This window comes from Borostomias antarcticus, assembly GCF_949987555.1.
Source record: "Borostomias antarcticus genome assembly, chromosome: 12".
Lineage (NCBI taxonomy): Eukaryota > Metazoa > Chordata > Actinopteri > Stomiiformes > Stomiidae > Borostomias > Borostomias antarcticus.
This window is the reverse complement of record NC_140245.1, coordinates 5,696,319-5,713,798: the sequence shown is the minus strand read 5'-3', so window position 1 is coordinate 5,713,798 and position 17,480 is coordinate 5,696,319. Positions and strand designations below refer to the sequence as shown.

Below are 17,480 nucleotides of genomic sequence, written 5' to 3'. Positions count from 1 at the left end.
CTCATCCACCTCTTCATACAGCAGGTACAGGGTCTTCCCTCCCTCCTCATCTGACAGAGGGAGAGAGGGAGGGGAGAAAAAAACAGAACAGAGTACACAGTAGGCAGATTAAGTATCATTTCTGGGTTTATGACGATGTAGTTACGGGGGGTGTAGGGGTTAGGGTCTAGGTACGGGATGGGATTGGAGGGGGGTCTAGGGTTCACCTTCCACTGCCGAGGGGCTCCACCAGTACCCTGTGAAGCGGTCAAACTCTTCCTGGATGACGAAGGTGGCCACGCCCGCTGACTTGGGGTCCTCCTTCACATTGTCCAGACCTGTCGCAGAAGGTCAGGGTGCAAGGTGTTCATCATGACATCACAGGAAATCCATGAATGGGTGGACTATACTACACTGTCCCCTCCTCCTCCTCCTCTTCCTCCTCCTCCACCCCCTCTTCCTCTTCCTCCTCCTCCACCCCCTTCTCCTCGTCCTCCTCCTGACCTTTGTGGCAGTAGGTGAGCCTCCTCTCGTGGCCGGTCTTGATGCTGGCCAGCCACAGGTCGTTGCTGTTGATGAAGGCGATGAAGTCAGGCTCCCCGGGGCAGATCTTTGGGTCCATCCGCGTCCCCGAGCACTGGGTCTTTATCTCCAGCGGCTTCACTGGAGCAGACTGCTAAAGCAGAGCGCACACACTCAGGTCCAGCACACACGCAGTCTCAGCAGCGCACAGACGCGCCCACACAGACACACACACTCTCAGACCCAGCACACATGCAGTCTCAGCAGCACACACACACTCAGACCCGGCACGCACTCAGACCCGGCACGCACGCACGCACACACACACACACACACCTAAGACCCAGCACACACTGAGAAACAGCACACACAGCACACACATTATCAGACCCAGAGCGCACACACACACACACACAGCATGCAGGACAGATGGAGGGATGGAAGAGAGGAATGGAGGGGTCATGTTGAGGATTTCGGCCCGGGGCCTGGCTGGGACTCACAATGAAACCATTGCCTCCCCCGTCGCGGCAATAGAACAGGCTGTTGCTGGCCTGGAACAGGAAGAGGCCAGAGGGGGCGTGGTAGTCGTAGGACGTGATGCCAAATGCCCCAAGCCTCTTCCTCTCCCTCAGCAGCTCCTCCTCCCGGGAGTACGCCCCCTGGTGGGGAGTGGCCTGTAGGACAGACAGCGTTGTTTACAGACTACATCGAATACACAGGCTAGTCAGAATACAGTATAGCAGGGTATGAGTGTGTCTGTGGGGATGGGAGATCCTGGGGACAAGAACACTCACCTGGAAGTGATCCAGCATCTGTTTCCATGACAACACTAGGAGGGCCTCTTTCCGGATCTTCTTGGGGATTTCAGAGTAGAGGAGGGAGTTCTCCCTGCTTCCATAGGGCATGCCTGCCAGGGAGACCAGCAGAGGGAGGAGGGGGTGTTGATACAAGAACAAGTGGGAGATGCAAGGGATAAATAAAGAGTCTCAAGCCTACATATATCCTAACTGACCTAGGTAGTACCATATACAGTATAGACTCAATGACCTAGATAGCCTTCTTTCAACAACAAGTAGGCATACTCGTTTCCAATAGCCACTGTCCAAGGAAGTGGGGTTAATGACGCACGCACAATCCAATATAGACCAACCTCGGAGATCCAGAGTTAGAATTCAAACAAAAATGGCAATTATTATGCATTAACGTTAAACAAAAACATCCCCCACGGCTCTTCAATTTACAATTTATATCCTTTTAGTTGACAAATGATAATACCTTATCATGGTTTGCGGTAGTTTAGTGATAGTTTCAGAGTGTATGAGGCTTAGAGTGGGCAAAAAGCTGTTTCACACCCCTTCTCACTAGGATTCTCTCAGGTGCGTTGCATTTCCCCAATTAAATAGACGCATACATACATTCTCATAGACCTAGGTAGCACTATTACATACAGGCACATACTAACTGATCTAGGTAGTACTACTACTTACATACTAACTGATTTAAGTAATAATTACATTACAGTCATTTAGCAGACACTTTTATCTAAAGCAACTTACAATAATTGCATTTAACGTAGGTTGTCAGTGTACTACTACTCGCCAGAACGCAGAGTGCATCTCCTTTCAATAAACCTCCTACATACATAGTCACTGACCTAGATAGTATAGCCGGTGAGAGTGGGGTCCCGACTCGTCCTTCTTCTGGATGAACTGGAAGTCGTGCGGTGCTTTGCTGCCGATCATGCCAGAATACTTCCTGCTGCAGTGGATGATGTCACGCAGGCCGTCCCAGGAGTGCTTCTCCACATAGAACTGGGAGGGAACGTCCTCCATCTCCACCACCTCCGTACTGTCTGTCAGTCCGTCCACCACCGACATGCTCACCCTCACACAGCTGGAGGGAATGAATGAACACACACACACACACACACACACAAACAAGTATACACATGTATACAGCGCACATGTGCACGCACACACACACACACAAACAAACAAAAAGTTAAACATACAGAGGTTTTTATGCTCTTCATGAAGGAGGTACACAAGCATACATAAGGTCGTTAAGGATCCTTGGACAAGTTTCCATATCTGTGGGTTACACTGTGGAGAGAAGCGCTACCTTTTCCAGATACCTTCTGTATTATCACCAAGTTTGGCCCTCTTGGCTCTCTGCATTCACTGGCCACCAAGCCTCAGCCAGCCTGGGACACCTAGAGACAGAATGACCCATATGAGGGAGGATATGAGGGTCTCAAAACAGCCATGTTCACTGTCACGATCGAACACGACACCATCAAACACCTCTGTCTCAATCACTAGTGTGTGTGTGTGTGTGTGTGTGTTTGTGTGTGTGTCCTTGGTAGACAGACAGACAGACATGAACGCGTGTAGCTGTGGTATCTGTCTGGGTGAGGGGGAGGGAGACCGCGGAGTAATGGGGAATGTGGCACTTTACAGTGGTCAGGATGTTACAGGAGACATGGCCTAGCCAACACAGCCCTGCATAGTGCATGAAGGCAATTATGTGGAACTACTACACCAGTCTCTGGGCTGACTGGAGCAACAGAGGCCACCAGAACACCACACCGCAGTTATAGTTCATGTATAGAAACACCGTTGCCAGGAATGCCAAGGAGTTGTACTTCTGCATCTCAAAAGCAGGAAGTCCTCTACTGTATGGCAAGCCAGCTGGCTGACTGTCATCAGCTTTGTCTGAGACATCAACTAACATTTCCTTCCCCAAACTCCTTAGTTCACATCATACAGGAATCATATTATATAATATATCCGATAGTATAATAGCTAAACACAATGACAGGCAGGTAAACAAGTAACAAAGGGTTGTAAGATTTAATGACTGGTAGTAACATTAGCGAGCTAGCTGGCTATCTTTGTTCATGATTTAGCTAGCTAGCTAGCCAAGGAAGGAAACGCACGGTCACTTGTTTAAAAGTTGGCAACAATGTAACGTTTGCTGGATAAATTGTATCAGTTAGCGCACGCGTTGCATCACGGGCACAGTGTAACCACACACGGCTTGACACAGGACTCAGTCGGATACATTGTGACTTGACAGCTCCCCTAGTCATCTCGGGGTTTCCACCTAATGCTAGCTGGCTAGCTGGCAAGCTAACGTTCCTGGCAAGCCTGACACCATTTATACATCCATGAAAGAACAAGCTACAGATCGAATACTTACCAATCTGGCCACGTCTTCTACCAACGATCCTTGGTTATACTAGCTATGTTATCAAAACATAAATATTCTTAGAGCTTGAGGTTGCGTCCATGGCCCAGAATGGACAGTCAACGTAGCTTACTAAAAGATAGGGAAGAGCACAGGAACCTTTCACTAGGGGCGGGGAGTATGACTCGGCGCTATTACAGGGCGCACCACGGCTCTGCTGATATGTTCGCAGAAATCGTGATGGGTGTATGATGCGCAGCCCGGACCAGCGCACAGCCTTGGTAGATTAACTTCCAAGTCATGTCCAACTGAAATAATATAATTCTCCCCAAGCCCAGTCAAACTATGGGTGGACGGTTGGTCGTATGTTAAACACTTTGTCGACTGTGACCATGGAATTAGGAGTTATTAGTCTCCAAAGGGACAGACAGTGATCAGTCCCCAGAATAAAAGCTACATGTCTGTGCATATTGGCATCCTGCCCACTACCAATGACAGGTAGGGGTATGTTCAGTACTTCCACAATGTCCCACCCTCTGGACTTAGTGCATCAGAATCTTATGTTCCTCTGAAAACAGGAAATGCCTTCCCCAGCTCAAAGCACCATTTGACAGTATCACAAGTTCCTAGAACAAGTGCCATACGCTGTAGATCACACATATGGGGACTATAATTCTTCAGACTCTGTAAGCAACTGTACAGACAAGGCATCAAAACTGAAACAAGACGGACACGATGTGGGGAAAGCCAACATTTTATTTATACAAAGAGAACAGCCATTCTACTTCAGGGGGATGAAGCGGGAAGAGTGTGTGGCTCCGATACCAGGGCGACCGTGCTTCACTGGCTTGTAGGTGATGGAGAACTCTCCCAGGTAGTGGCCGCACATCTCAGGCTGGGGGGAGGGAGGGAAGGTGAGAGGTGTTTAGTGTTGCCACCAGGCAGGACAAACCTTCAGTCATGAACATACATTTCAACCAGCACAGACACACTACAATGTCTAAAGACTCAATGTGACTACCGACCCAGTATTCATCTTCATAATTGAAGTACCCATCTTCAAAATTGAATGGTTGCACACCAGTGGGAGTCCACATAGGTCTTACGTCAATCGCCAAACGTCAATCGCCAAACCTCAGCTCACCTTGATCTCCACCTGGTTGAAGGTCTTTCCGTTGTAGACTCCGACCATGGACCCCACCATCTCAGGCAGGATGACCATGTCTCTCAGATGGGTCTTCACCACCTCAGGCTTCTCCATGGGGGGGGCCTCCTTCTTAGCCTTGCGCAGGCGCTTCAGGAGGGACTGCTGCTTGCGGCGCAGGCCGCGGTTCAGCCTCCTCCGCTGGCGGGCGCAGTACAGCTGCATCAGCTGCTCACTGCCGACAGGAGGGGGGGGCAGTTTAAACTCACGCCAGGACACTGCATAGACGGGACACTAGCTACATACAAGCAGTCGAGAGCACTGGACAGACGACCGTGTAAACCTAACAACCTGGTGATAATTGACGAGAGAATGAGAACATTAAAATATTCAACATTCAGCTGGTCTGGTTAGTCATTTAGTAGACGCTTTCATCCGAAGTAACTTAGTGAGTGCATTCAACGTAGGTCGTCAAGAGAACTACTAGTGGCCAGAAATCATAAGTGAACCTCCTTTCTAAACAAGTGTAACTGAATTAATATAGCCTACGTTTCACTAGATTTTTGTCTAGTTTTGCCATCATTTCTTTCTCTGCGTCCGTTTCTGCTCACCTATTTATTTTAATTGGTTGATTTATTTTGACATGGCCGAGGGATTGATTTTGGGGGTACATGGGAGGGCACTCTGGAAGGGCCGTGTCTCTATGGGGGGGTCAAGCTAGTGCACATCCAGGTGTCATTCTTTCCCCATAAGCATGTGGATGTGCCAGGTTAGCAATTACCAGAGCTCAATGTACAGCTTGTCCTTAAAAGCTGATATTGTCCGTATGTGTATATTATTTGTAGTCCCAGCTAAGTTGTGTATGTTTCTGAATGTGTACATAATGTAAATGTCTATTTTGTATTTTTGCATGAAGCATGAGTGATCTGTCGAAGTTGTTACGTTGGCTGGTAGGGTAGCTGTAAAGAGCCCTACACTGAACTAACCCACATATTTCAGTGAAAATAGCAGGTATGCAGTGTTTCTCATTACTTGTGTACAATTACATGTAGTGTCAAAATGTAAATTCTTTATTGGAAGGAGTAGTGTAAAAATATGTAGTCATTTTGATATTGGCGACCACAGAAACTTTGTAAATGTACTTTTCACATCTCTATCACTGTATTTGGGCGGACTGACTGCTTGTGTGTGTTGTTATAGCTCGTGCAGCCTTGTCTCCATTGTACTTGTTCATTCTTCATAGCCATAACCCAGGTAGGCTAGCTGGAAGGAGCCCTGCACTAAACTACCCCACATATTTCTGTGAAAATACTCCACGCAGATGGCGAATTTATGCCATTAGTTGTTGTACTGCTTGCTTATTAAGAAAACAATGCACAGTGAACCTGGCATAACCAAGCATAAGAGCTTAACCAATGCTAAAGTAAAAGTCCAAAGAAATGCATCACACAGGAGTGGGACTGAGAACAGCTAGCATCTGCGCTTTCCTCTTCAGTATTTTGTGTGCAGCTGGATAGTGACGTAGCCTATCGGATGGTGGAAATTCAGCAATACTCACTGGGACATGTCCAGGAGCTGGTCCAGATCAACACCTCTGAAGGTGAACTTCCTGAAAGTACGCTTCTTCTTGATCTCGGTCTCCGCCTGTGAATGGACAGAACACGGGGTCAACGGAGTACATTGTAACACAGAGCACAGCACAACAATGCGCACTTTGAGCACAACACAATAACGCGAATTATCTGACAGTGCCGCCAAACCGGAGCAAGTACTGTTTAATGTAGTGACTCGTGTGGTAGTGAAAATAACGTCTGGCTTTAGTGGAAATAAGCGCGTGGGGCATCGCAGAGAAGAGGCTAGTTAGCCAACTAGCTCCCGTCGGATCCACCACAAACCAAAGCAAAGAATAAAGAGCATATGTACAGTTTCGTCCTAAAATACAGTGGCAGTTCGGGTGTTGAGGGCCTAAACGTTACATTAAGTGGTTTCAATGAATGTGAGTGTCCTGATTTGACTTAGATGAACATAGATTTACATCTATGGATCGTATGAAAATTCAGCCACCTACCATCTTGCCTGATATTCCGGGGAAAAGAACTAGCGGAAGTCTCGTTGATTCTAATATCGCGTGAGCTACAGCTATGTCCGGTATGTTGCCATATTCTTCCGGTTTGAGTTGAACAGTTCGGTTTGAGAATGAACAGTAGATGGCGGTGTTGGACAATATACACGGTCGCGGCTACTGGCTAGATGGGGCAAAGGCGGTCGGTGTAGAATAAGGTTACCACCCGTCCCGTATAATAAGGGGTCGTCCTCAATTGAGAAATAAAATGCACTGACCCTTACTGAATCAATACGGGACGAGATTTTTACCGTATTTTCGTGCACACCTACTCTAATGCACTACATGTAGTTCTATGTCTTCACATGCTTGGAATGATACGAGGAATGACAAAACCAAGAAATATGCGAGAGCGCCTACGCCGGTAGGCTATTACAGTTATAGGACGTTAATTGGCGGCATAATTGAAGGCAGTCTATTGCTGGACTTTAAACTTGCCGCTGATAACGTGATGATCAGACTTAATCCAACCATAAACAACCATTATATCTGGTCTCTGGTTTACCAGTTCATCAGACCAAACATTTGACTGTTAATAATTGAACTATGCTTTACTCTTATTGACTATTTATTTCCTTTATTCATGATGAGAATAGCAGATGACTTTTAAATTGATGCATAAAACACAAATTGGTGCAAATTAACTACAATGCAGGAAATTAAGTGGCATATCTCAAACCCCCACTTGATTTGTGCCCACCAGGCATGGGGCCAATAGGTATCTATTTTCCACATTGAAGGCCCTCGTTCTTGTGTCTACTATAAGCGCCAAATGTTTTATTGAACAATTTTTTTGTGCCTGGTGTGATTGCTCTGGATGGGCTGTCCCGATGCTTATAGTCTTGTAGACATGGGGGTCTTTAATTTCCTAAAGCTGCTAAACCACTTCAATGTTCACCTGCAGTGCTACCTCCAGGTGGGACGCCCCAGGAGGTGTCATAAGAGCTTATGAAGGCACCGGGGACATCCTTCAACTTTATGAAGGCATTGGGATACAGTATTATCATAGCAGCTTATACCGAGAGATTATATCGGAATTCAGAACACTCCTGAATCAGATACCTGACGTTCCACTTCTAGAACATTAGAATCACTCGAGCAGCCCCAGTTCTGAGGAGTGACGACAGGGGGCTCATTAGCTGATTTCATGTAAGATAAACTCTTAAGTGTGTGATTCTGTCTGACAGGAAGTCCAGGATCCACTTGCAGAGGGTATCGTTTTATCCCCAGGACCCTGAGCTTGGTGTCGAGTCCGGGTGGGGTTATAGTGTTGAAATCTGAACTGTAGCCTACTGTAGGTAATGAACAGCAGTCTCACATAACCCAACACGTTCCCCTTGTCTAGGTGGGATAGGGTGGTGTGGAGGATGTGAGCTATTGCATCTTCTGTGGATCTGTTGGGTTTGTATGCAAACTGTAGGGGGTCTAGTGTGCTGGGCTGTGAGGAGCAGATGTGTTCCTTGACCAGCTTCTCAAAGCACTTCATCACCACGATGAAGGTGAGAGCTACCGGGCAGTAGTCATTGAGGCAGACTGGTCTTGGCTTCTTTGGTACAGGGATGATTGAGGACTTCTTGAAGCATGTGGGGACGATGGACAGGGACAGGTTGAGTATCACTGTGAACACAGGAGTCAGTTGGTCGGCACACGCCTCAAGGACCCGCCCTGCGATACCGTCTGGTCCCGTGGCTTTCCTGTTTAAACACCGTTCTCACGTCGTGTTCAGAGAGAATGAGTGCTCCTCCGCTCTCCTCCCCCTCAGGTACGACGGCCGTCCGATCGTTGCTGGTCTTAAATCGTGCATAGAAAGTGTTGAGGCTGTTCACGAGAGCAGCGTCAACACCTCCTGAGGAGGATGGAGAACCCCTTCTATTCAGTCATGGTGTTTAATCCCTGCCACACACTTCTAAGGTCACCTTGCTTGAATTTCAATTCAATTTTCTCACCATATTCCCTCTTGGCTTCCTTCACTGTTCTCCTTACGTTGTGTCCTGCTGCCTTATAATCATCCATGTTGCCTGTTTCTAGTCCTAGTTTGTAGGCAGTGGTGAGCTTTTTAAGGCATCACATGTTTGATCATTAATCCAGGGTTTCTGGTTTGGGTAGTTTTTGACGGACTGTTTGGCTACATTCTCCTCTGTAGCTTTCATAATCATTTCAATAACGTCTTTTGTTTGTTTATATCCATGTTGTCTTTTAGCAGTTTTCAACAGTTGTGTTACACCTCAGCACGCAACACACATACTGTAGACACTGGTGAGGAAAGCAGGTCAGAGACTGAACCACGTCAGACAACTGAGGAAATTCAGAGCGTCCCATCAGATCCGACGGAGCTGCTACTCATCCACGATCGAGTTGAGTGGGAATATCACCGCCTGGTATGGGAACAGCATAAAATGGAGCATAAGCTATAGCTATAATAAATAATCCCCCTTGCCCTGGGGGACTACTTATTATAGCTATAGCATGTACATAACTCACCCATGCCCCCCAGGTTATTTATTTATTATTTATACATATATATTTATACATATCTATACAGCAGGTAGCCTACTGTGTATAGAAAGAGTAGGCTACTTATTGTGCAATTAGTGTTAATTTGTTAACTTTGTAAAAATAAAAAGATTGTAATAGAGTTTATCTGTATCAAGCATAATCTTGGAGCCGGCAGCAACATTTTACTGTGACTGCACACCGTAAGGAATCTTGAATCTTAAACATTCTTGCAGCCTACCCTTGAAACATCATTGAATCTAAGTTGTTTATTGTTTCTACATGTCTTATAGAACCCACCCTATCTCTTTTACCTTCTGGAACCTCCTAGGCCTACAGGCCCACGTAGACCTACAGTAATTCTAGAACCCAGAACTCCGAACACTGCATTCCTCACATTCCAAAGCAGAGAGGTCATCTTATGTTGGATGCTCTGTTCAGAAGACAACTTAACCAGTCGTCCATGTCATGGCAACCATATGGAAGAGAACTCGGATCACAACGCAATTTTTTATTACACTTTATTCACAAACATACTTTTCCAAAATTTTCCAACTTTAACAGATGTTTTAATTACTAAATTAACAGATGAATCCAAAGGGAATTAAAGATTGGATCATAATAGTCTTAGTTAGTCAAACTAAGCATCGCGAAAGCGGATTCCCCTTTACAATTATATTGTAAAAAAAACAAACAAAAAAAAACAAAAAAACAACAACTAATATAATACATATAAATAGTCATGATTGTGAGGCTTCAGATTTAAATGCAGATGTGGTCCGCTTATCATCTTAATTCCATGAAAAATCCTACAGAGGAGAATCACTGACTGACTCCAGTATTCAGATTGGAATGTTGATGGGCTCTCCAGATCACCCGATCCAAAGTCAACGAGCCTCAGGCTCCAGTTGTACTGGTTATGCAAGCAGAGGAAATATGGCCTCAGAAATAATGAGGGATTAGGAGAAAGGAGAGAGAGAGAGAGACAAGTAAAAGTGTATGGAGTAAGACAGTGAAAGAGTACGGGTGAGAGACAGTGAAAGAGTACGCAGTGAGAGACGGTGGCTTGTTCCCACAAACACGGTTTGTTCCCTCAGTCTTAGCAAAGAAATGCCATTCATATCATCAACTACAATACTGAATGGACACAAATTCACATTTGTATTCACATGAATTATGAAAAATATAAAAGGTGTATAGTTTCTGACTTAAATACAAGGATGGGAGTATCTGTTCCAGCAATAAACCCGTCTGTTAGAACAAGCAACTTCCTCATTCTAAAGAAAGCCCAGGTGTTGGATCACAGCTGAACGGCTCACTAGATTCCATGAGATAATGTTTCCCCAGACAGTAAATCAATCCCTTTAAAACAAGCAGAACCACTGTCCAGACGCAGTTGGGCAGTCCTGGGGAGGTGGCCTGGGAGAGGGCTTTGGCACTTTGCTAATCTCCCTGGGAAGTCAGAGCTACACGGATACCAGGACTGGCATTACAAACATACTGGAATGACCATATCAACAGTAATATAAAAATCAAAATAAAACTCTTGTAAGGCAATACATGTATTTGTGATATGTATGAAATTGGTCCTGAAAACATTCGCATGACATTTAAAAGCCAGGCAAGTGCCAGCCATGCTAGCCACTCCAGGCATTTAAAAGTTCAATACAAAAAGGGACATCATCGAAATAGATGCCAGAACCAATCGAAAAACTAAACGTATTCAAAATGCCTGTGTTGGCGTTCAGCATTCCGGAACCTTCTAATACTCCTGCCCTTCCTCCTGGTACACCGGCTCTTCCTCCTGGTAGCCCTGGTAACCCTCGTCGTGGAAGTCGGGGACATGCTCCCTCACCCCGGCCCCGTTCTCCTCCTCCCCGCCCTCGTTCTTGGGGCAGTACTTGGCGTCGTAGATCTGCCGGCCCAGGCCGAAGTTCTGGCCGCTCTGGTTGGCTCCCTGGTTGGAGCCCATCTGCAGCGACATGGTGCTGTTGTCACACTTGTCGGTGCCCAGCTTCTGGTCGTAGATGGCCCGCCGGGTTCCGGGGGCGGTCATACCAGCCTGGGGAAGAGAGAGATCAGCTTAGTTGAGGAGAGAGCGAACATCAGTAGAGTTGAGGAAAGAGAACATCAGTGTTGAGGAGTAGAGAGAACATCAGCTGTGTTGAGGAGTAGAGAACATCAGCAGTGTTGAGAAAGAGAGAGAACATCAGCTGTGTTGAGGAGTAGAGAGAACATCATCTGTGTTGAGAAAGAGAGAGAACATCAGCTGTGTTGAGGAAGAGAGGGAACATCAGCTGTGTTGAGGAGTAGAGAGAACATCAGCTGTGTTGAGGAGTAGAGAGAACATCAGCTGTCTTGAGGAGTAGAGAACATCAGCTGTGTTGAGGAGTAGAGAGAACATCAGCTGTGTTGAGGAAGAGAGGGAACATCAGCTGTGTTGAGGAGTAGAGAGAACATCAGCTGTCTTGAGGAAGAGAGAGAACATTGGTAGAGTGAGGTGGGAGAACATCAGCTGTGTTGAGGAAGAGAGAGAACATTGGTAGACTGAGGTGGGAGAACATCAGCTGTGTTGAGGAAGAGAGAGAACATTGGTAGAGTGAGGTGGGAGAACATCAGCCGTGTTGAGGAAGAGAGAGAACATTGGTAGACTGAGGTGGGAGAACATCAGCCGTGTTGAGGAAGAGAGAGAACATTGGTAGACTGAGGTGGGAAAACATCAGCCGTGTTGAGGAGGAGGCATGCTTTGCTTCTACCTCGTCAGTCATGTTAGATCAGAAATGACCCCGGGGAGGGAAGGCTGGTGTACCTGGCTGGCACCCTTGTTGGTGCCCATCTGCAGGCTGATGGTGGAGTTGTCCATGGGTGCCAGGATTTGGGCTTTGGGGTCATACAGGTGCCTCCTGGTGCCGTAGGCGTTCATGCCTGCCTGACTGGCACATTTGTTGGTGCCCATCTACAGACAGACAGACATTAGGCTTAAAAGATAATCAAATCTATCTATCTTCAGCTTTGATTCAGTAAAAAGTTCTTTAACCTTGTACAGTCAGTCTCTAATGCTGTGTAGTCCAATCACACACTGTCTCTGAACCTGTCCTCCAATCACACGCTGTTTCTACCTGTAGTCCAATCACACACTGTCCCGCCTTCATCTTCTCCTCGTCGAAGGCCCTCTCCTGTTTGTCAGCGTACTTCACCCCGATGTCCATGCTGGACTGCTGACCCTTGGTCTTGGCCTGAGGAAACCCAGGAGGTTAGTCATCACACTCATGTGCTCTGGTTCTGCTACTACTACTAGGCCTAGTAGTTTCAGTACCGCCATGGAGGAAGCAGCCTTCTGTCTCAGTAGCAGCTCCACATGGGTAGCAGTGTGTGAATAGCAGTGTGCTGTGTATAGTAGTGTAGTGTGTGTGTGTGTGTGTGTGTGTGTGTTTGTGTATGTGCGTGTACAGGGGCGGAGACCCCCCCGTCAACAAAACGAAACCGAAGGTGTTCCATCTCACCGCGTCGGCTCGGCTCGTGGCCTGACTGGGGCTACATTTCCCGGCAGGAAATATTCACCCAGTCCGGCCCTGTGCGTGTACATGTAGCGGAGTATGTATGTGTGTGTGTGTTGCAGTGTTTGTAGCAGTGTGCTGTATATAGTAGTGTGTGTGTGTGTGTGTGTGTGTGTGTGCCAGTGTATGTGCGTGTACATGTAGCGGAGTATGTGTGTGTGTAGCAGTGTGTCTCACCATGCCAGCCAGGGCCAGTAGGGTGGACTGGACCTGAGTCATGTTCCCGCTCTCAAACAAGTCGTTGGCCTCGAAGATGTCATGAGGCTTGAGGCCGTATGTCGTGATGGCTTTGGTGAAGGTGGTCAGGTTCTCCAACTGCAACCAGACAAGACCACTTAGACCACTTCTGCTTCCGGCAAGCGTACAAGACCAAATACAAATAAAGAGCTCTAGGTCTAGGACTAACTCTAGTGTTTCTAGGACACAGTGAAGATACAGAAGAACTCAGCACACACAAATGACTGGATCTTGCTATTGTGGGCATAATAGATAATGCATCTCCTGATAAACAGGCACATACTATGGGCACGCGCGTGCGCGCGCACACTCACACACACACACACACACACACACACACACACACACACACACACACACACACACACACACACACACACACACACACACACACACACACACACACACACACACACACCTCACCTGGTGCCAGTTCATAGAAGACTGGTTGATCTTTTTCACAGAGCCAGGTTGAAGTTTGTTGATCAGTCTAGAAGAGAAGGAGAGAGGGAATTAGGATAGAGATTGTTTAAATTTGTAGCCTTGAGAGTTTGCGTACTTAGACAGAGGCCCTACCCTCTGTAAGTTGAGAGTGTGCTGACTCAGCAGTGATGCAGTGGGGTGTGATGCAACACGAGAGCGTCTGTTGCCAGATGTGGCGTGACATCACTTACTCGCACAGGATGACTCCATTCTTCAGGCCTTTCTGGAAGTCGTCTCCGATGGAGCAGCCAGTCACATCCTCGATCCAGATCCTCAGCTCCTCCTCCCTCTGAGGGTCATACTTCTGAGCAATCTGAGGGTAAGAGGTCAGGGGTTAGTCACTCTATAGGGAGAGACTGGGGCAGCAGAGAATAATCCATTTCCGGGAACCAGAGTGTTCTAGGACATCCAGCTAGAGGCTGCATTCCAAGTCGCATACTCCTACTTTTTACTACCAGTACGTACTACAGCTGCCCCTAGAAAGTACGTACTTTGCACGCTGTATGCATCCAATTGGGATATACTACCATGTCATAACATGAAAATTTACCACATCCGTCACTATCCATAAAGCGACATTCTTCCACAGCTAGGATTCATCAAAACGCCTCTGGCGCGACTCGCACGTGACATAATTTCCGCTGAGCAAAGAATTGTGGGTCAGAATAGCCAGAAAAGTGTGCTGGCTTGTATACTGCAAAATACGACCGGATGTAGTAGGACATCCTGGTATTTTTTACTATACTGCATGTGGCATACTACATCAATTTAAGGCATAGTATGGAAGTACGTGATTCGGAACACATTCAAGGAGACAAACGGAGGCTGTGCCCCTAATTTATTACAGCAGTCAAAGAGGCAACACTGCCCCCCCCCCAAGACACAAACACACACACACATCCTGTTTGGTAAACCCCTTCATGCTCCTCCTCTGTGCTTATAGCAAGAAGGACGTTATGGTAGCAGGTAGCTGGCTGGTGGGTGAGGTGTTACTATTCCAAGAATTTTATATGCCTGCTTTGATTGCACGGTTAGTGAGCGATCACCTTGTTAGCTGCTGGTGCTTTTATTGTGTCAAAGAGTCAACACTGCCCACCCACACCCCCCCCCCCCCCCCCCCGCACACAAACACACACACACACACACATCCTGTTTGGTAAACTCCTTCATGCTTCTCCTCTGTGCTTATAGCAGGAAGGACGTTATGGTAGCAGGTAGCTGGCTGGTGGGTGAGGTGTTACTGTTCCAAGAATTTTATATGCCTGCTTTGATTGCACGGTTGGTGAGTGATCACCTTGTTAGCTGCTGGTGCTTTTATTGTGTTTGGAAACTTTTGCAACGGTACACTGGCCAGAACAAATTTAGTGTGCCTGGTGTGATTGCTCTGGATGGGCTGTCCCGATGCTTATAGTCTTGTAGACATGGGGTCTTTAATCTCCTAAAGCTGCTAAACCACTTCAATTTTCACCTGCAGTGCTACCTCCAGGTGGGAAGTCCCAGGAGGTGTCATAAGAGCTTATGAAGGCACCGGGGACATCCTTCAATTTTATGAAGGCATTGGGATACAGTATTATCATAGCAGCTTATACTGAGAGCTTATATCGGAATTCAGAACACTCCTGAATCAGATACCTGACGTTCCACTTCTAGAACATCAGAATCAACTCAAGCAGCCCCAGTTCTGAGGAGTGACGACAGGGGGCTCATTAGCTGATTTCATGTAAGATAAACTCTTAAGTGTGTGATTAAGCCGTTACCCTGATTTGCAGAGGCTTCAAGAACCACAGAGGCTAGCTGCTGGCGATCTGCAGTCTGCTCTGGATAGCATGAAACTCAATCTTAATTAGGCTCGAGCCCAAATTGGCCACAGCTAAGCACTGTACATGTTACCTGTATTATGTACATATGACATGATTGATTAATAACAACAATTATATTAACAATAACAATAACAACAACAATAATATTATTATTGTTGTTGTTGTTGTTATTATTATTATTATTATTGTTGTTGTTGTTGTTGTTGTTGTTGTTATGCTGCTGGAGATGAACACGTCTCTGCTGGAGATGAACATGGTCTATCCTTGCTGCTGATCCAGAGCTGCAGGCTGGTACGCAAACACATGTAAATGGATAACAAGTCACAACAACACAGACTCTGTTAATGTGTATGAGCAGCTTGGCCGGCCAGACTTCCTGAGGAATTTGAGGCCTGTAATTACATTTGCTTCTGATTCATTGTCCATGAATTAAAACAACACTGGCTGCTTGAGTCTGACCACAGGGCAGTGAAGGATGTAATTTAGAGAGACAAGCCGACTTCCTCTTGCAGTGCTTTCTGGGTAGCCAGGCCTGTTTGCACTCTGGCCTGAATGAGTCTTATGTCTGAACAATGAACATGATGGAACATGAGGTGTCTCAACTTCTTGGCTCGCTCACTTCATCAGAATGTTGCCTGTCCTCCTCACAGGTGGGAAAGGACAAAGGGGAGTGTGTGTGTGTTTGGCGGGGGGGTATCATAATCCTAAAATACCACACGTTACACAGAGCTCCCTACGTCAATGGCAGGAAATACCAGACATCTCTCTGCTCTGTTCTACTCGTGCTACTCTGTTCTGCTCACAGGCATCATGCTGAGACCGGGGCTCTATCCAGGACAGTGTGTTCTGACGACCTATAGACCCCCTATTGGGACACACTGCCCAGGAATGTACTCTATAAATCAGCTTATGGCCAAGGACTGCTGGAATGTGATGGAGGCATGAGACCCCCCACCAGTGTCAAGCCAACTACATCCTTCACTTTCAAGATCGTCACTGTTATCATGCACCAAGGGGTCGCTGAGAGGGACGTTGTCCGAGGAGTCAATAACCCCAGATAGCCCGTGGCACAGCTGTCTGAGTTACGGTTGTGCGGCGTGTGCTCAGGATCAGTGCTCCAAGACAACAATCTAAAGATTATTTAATATTCATACGCATAGTGTTTTTGTGAAGATCTATTTTTCCTGAGATATCACGTAGTACAGGGCCCAGTCCGCTAAGTTCACCTCGAGCTGGCATAGCCTATCTCCTCGTCCTGATCTGGTATGGGCCTAGCCCATCTATTCTACTGTCATCTAGGAAGAATAAGTGCGCAGGGTGGAAACCGTCACTTCCTTATAGCGCCGGCGAATAACATAGGCTACCTAAACACTTCTCTCTTGAACACCAGCTAGAGAATCCAATTGCAGTTATGCGCAGCGACATTCAGGCGTAACCGCCAATAAGGACAACGCCCATGAGTTCTTTGCAAGGCCATAACTCTCCGAAAACTAACCCTAACTAACAAGGTCACCTTTCTCCATATATTTACAGACACGTTTATTATTTAACATGCGTAATTGTTCACGTAGGCCTAATTCAGTGGGCTCATGTCTTGACGCAATTTATAGTCAAATTATTGCATTCACGTCGGCATCTCGTTGAAAACCAGTCAATTTTAAATGTATTCTTTATTTACTCTTCATTTAAATATAAAAAACAAACGAATACACGAGCACTGTCATTATGGTCAATAGACGAATAGCCTAGCCTACACAATATCCTATTGCATTTATGGGCTACTTTGTTCTCCAACTTACCTTGTTTTTGACTTCCGCGGAAAAGCCATAGGCAGGTCCTCTATTAAAGCCCGACATTGTATAAACTTCTCTTTAATATTCAGATTATTATGCAAAATGTAACCGCTTGGAGCTAAGGCGGTGGCAAACTTTTAC

General features: G+C 46.6%; 3 protein-coding genes across 3 annotated transcripts in view; all 3 read right to left on the bottom strand.

Moving 5' to 3' along the window:
* The window catches only part of LOC311316220 (dipeptidyl peptidase 9-like), a 14,362-nt gene extending 10,524 nt beyond the window's left edge, over nucleotides 1-3,838 (bottom strand). The window contains exons 1-8 of the mRNA XM_084447035.1: nucleotides 3,703-3,838; nucleotides 2,623-2,713; nucleotides 2,156-2,394; nucleotides 1,296-1,408; nucleotides 1,002-1,175; nucleotides 484-652; nucleotides 207-317; nucleotides 1-50 (exon numbers count right to left, since the gene is read on the bottom strand). The exon at nucleotides 1-50 is cut by the window's left edge and continues 79 nt beyond it. Coding sequence (XP_084303161.1) covers nucleotides 1-50; nucleotides 207-317; nucleotides 484-652; nucleotides 1,002-1,175; nucleotides 1,296-1,408; nucleotides 2,156-2,394; nucleotides 2,623-2,678 — 912 coding nt within the window. The 5' untranslated portion in view covers nucleotides 2,679-2,713; nucleotides 3,703-3,838. The remainder of the gene's footprint in view (nucleotides 51-206; nucleotides 318-483; nucleotides 653-1,001; nucleotides 1,176-1,295; nucleotides 1,409-2,155; nucleotides 2,395-2,622; nucleotides 2,714-3,702) is intronic.
* Nucleotides 3,839-4,428: 590 nt separating this feature from the next.
* On the bottom strand, nucleotides 4,429-6,926 carry rps15 (ribosomal protein S15). Its single transcript, XM_084447039.1, has 4 exons — nucleotides 6,903-6,926; nucleotides 6,393-6,478; nucleotides 4,835-5,069; nucleotides 4,429-4,585 (listed from the first exon to the last, which is right to left on the bottom strand). Exons 1-4 carry the CDS (start codon nucleotides 6,903-6,905, stop codon nucleotides 4,472-4,474), a joined length of 438 nt encoding a protein of 145 aa, XP_084303165.1. The 5' UTR covers nucleotides 6,906-6,926; the 3' UTR covers nucleotides 4,429-4,471.
* A 3,225-nt stretch (nucleotides 6,927-10,151) lies between these two features.
* cnn2 (calponin 2) lies at nucleotides 10,152-17,480 on the bottom strand. Its single transcript, XM_084447037.1, has 7 exons — nucleotides 17,346-17,480; nucleotides 13,918-14,039; nucleotides 13,667-13,733; nucleotides 13,184-13,321; nucleotides 12,569-12,685; nucleotides 12,259-12,405; nucleotides 10,152-11,511 (listed from the first exon to the last, which is right to left on the bottom strand). Exons 1-7 carry the CDS (start codon nucleotides 17,400-17,402, stop codon nucleotides 11,212-11,214), a joined length of 948 nt encoding a protein of 315 aa, XP_084303163.1. The 5' UTR covers nucleotides 17,403-17,480; the 3' UTR covers nucleotides 10,152-11,211.

Coding starts and splice junctions, on each gene's coding strand:
- rps15 (XM_084447039.1), bottom strand. Junction 5,070..6,392: donor CAGCTCCTGGACATGTCCCA/GTGAGTATTGCT, acceptor TCCTGTCGGCAG/TGAGCAGCTGATGCAGCTGT. Junction 4,586..4,834: donor TCAACCAGGTGGAGATCAAG/GTGAGCTGAGGT, acceptor CCCTCCCCCCAG/CCTGAGATGTGCGGCCACTA.
- cnn2 (XM_084447037.1), bottom strand. CDS start 17,402: ATGTCGGGCTTTAATAGAGGACCTGCCTATGGCTTTTCCGCGGAAGTC. Junction 13,322..13,666: donor CTTCTATGAACTGGCACCAG/GTGAGGTGTGTG, acceptor GTCTGGTTGCAG/TTGGAGAACCTGACCACCTT. Junction 12,686..13,183: donor TACTGGCCCTGGCTGGCATG/GTGAGACACACT, acceptor GGGTTTCCTCAG/GCCAAGACCAAGGGTCAGCA.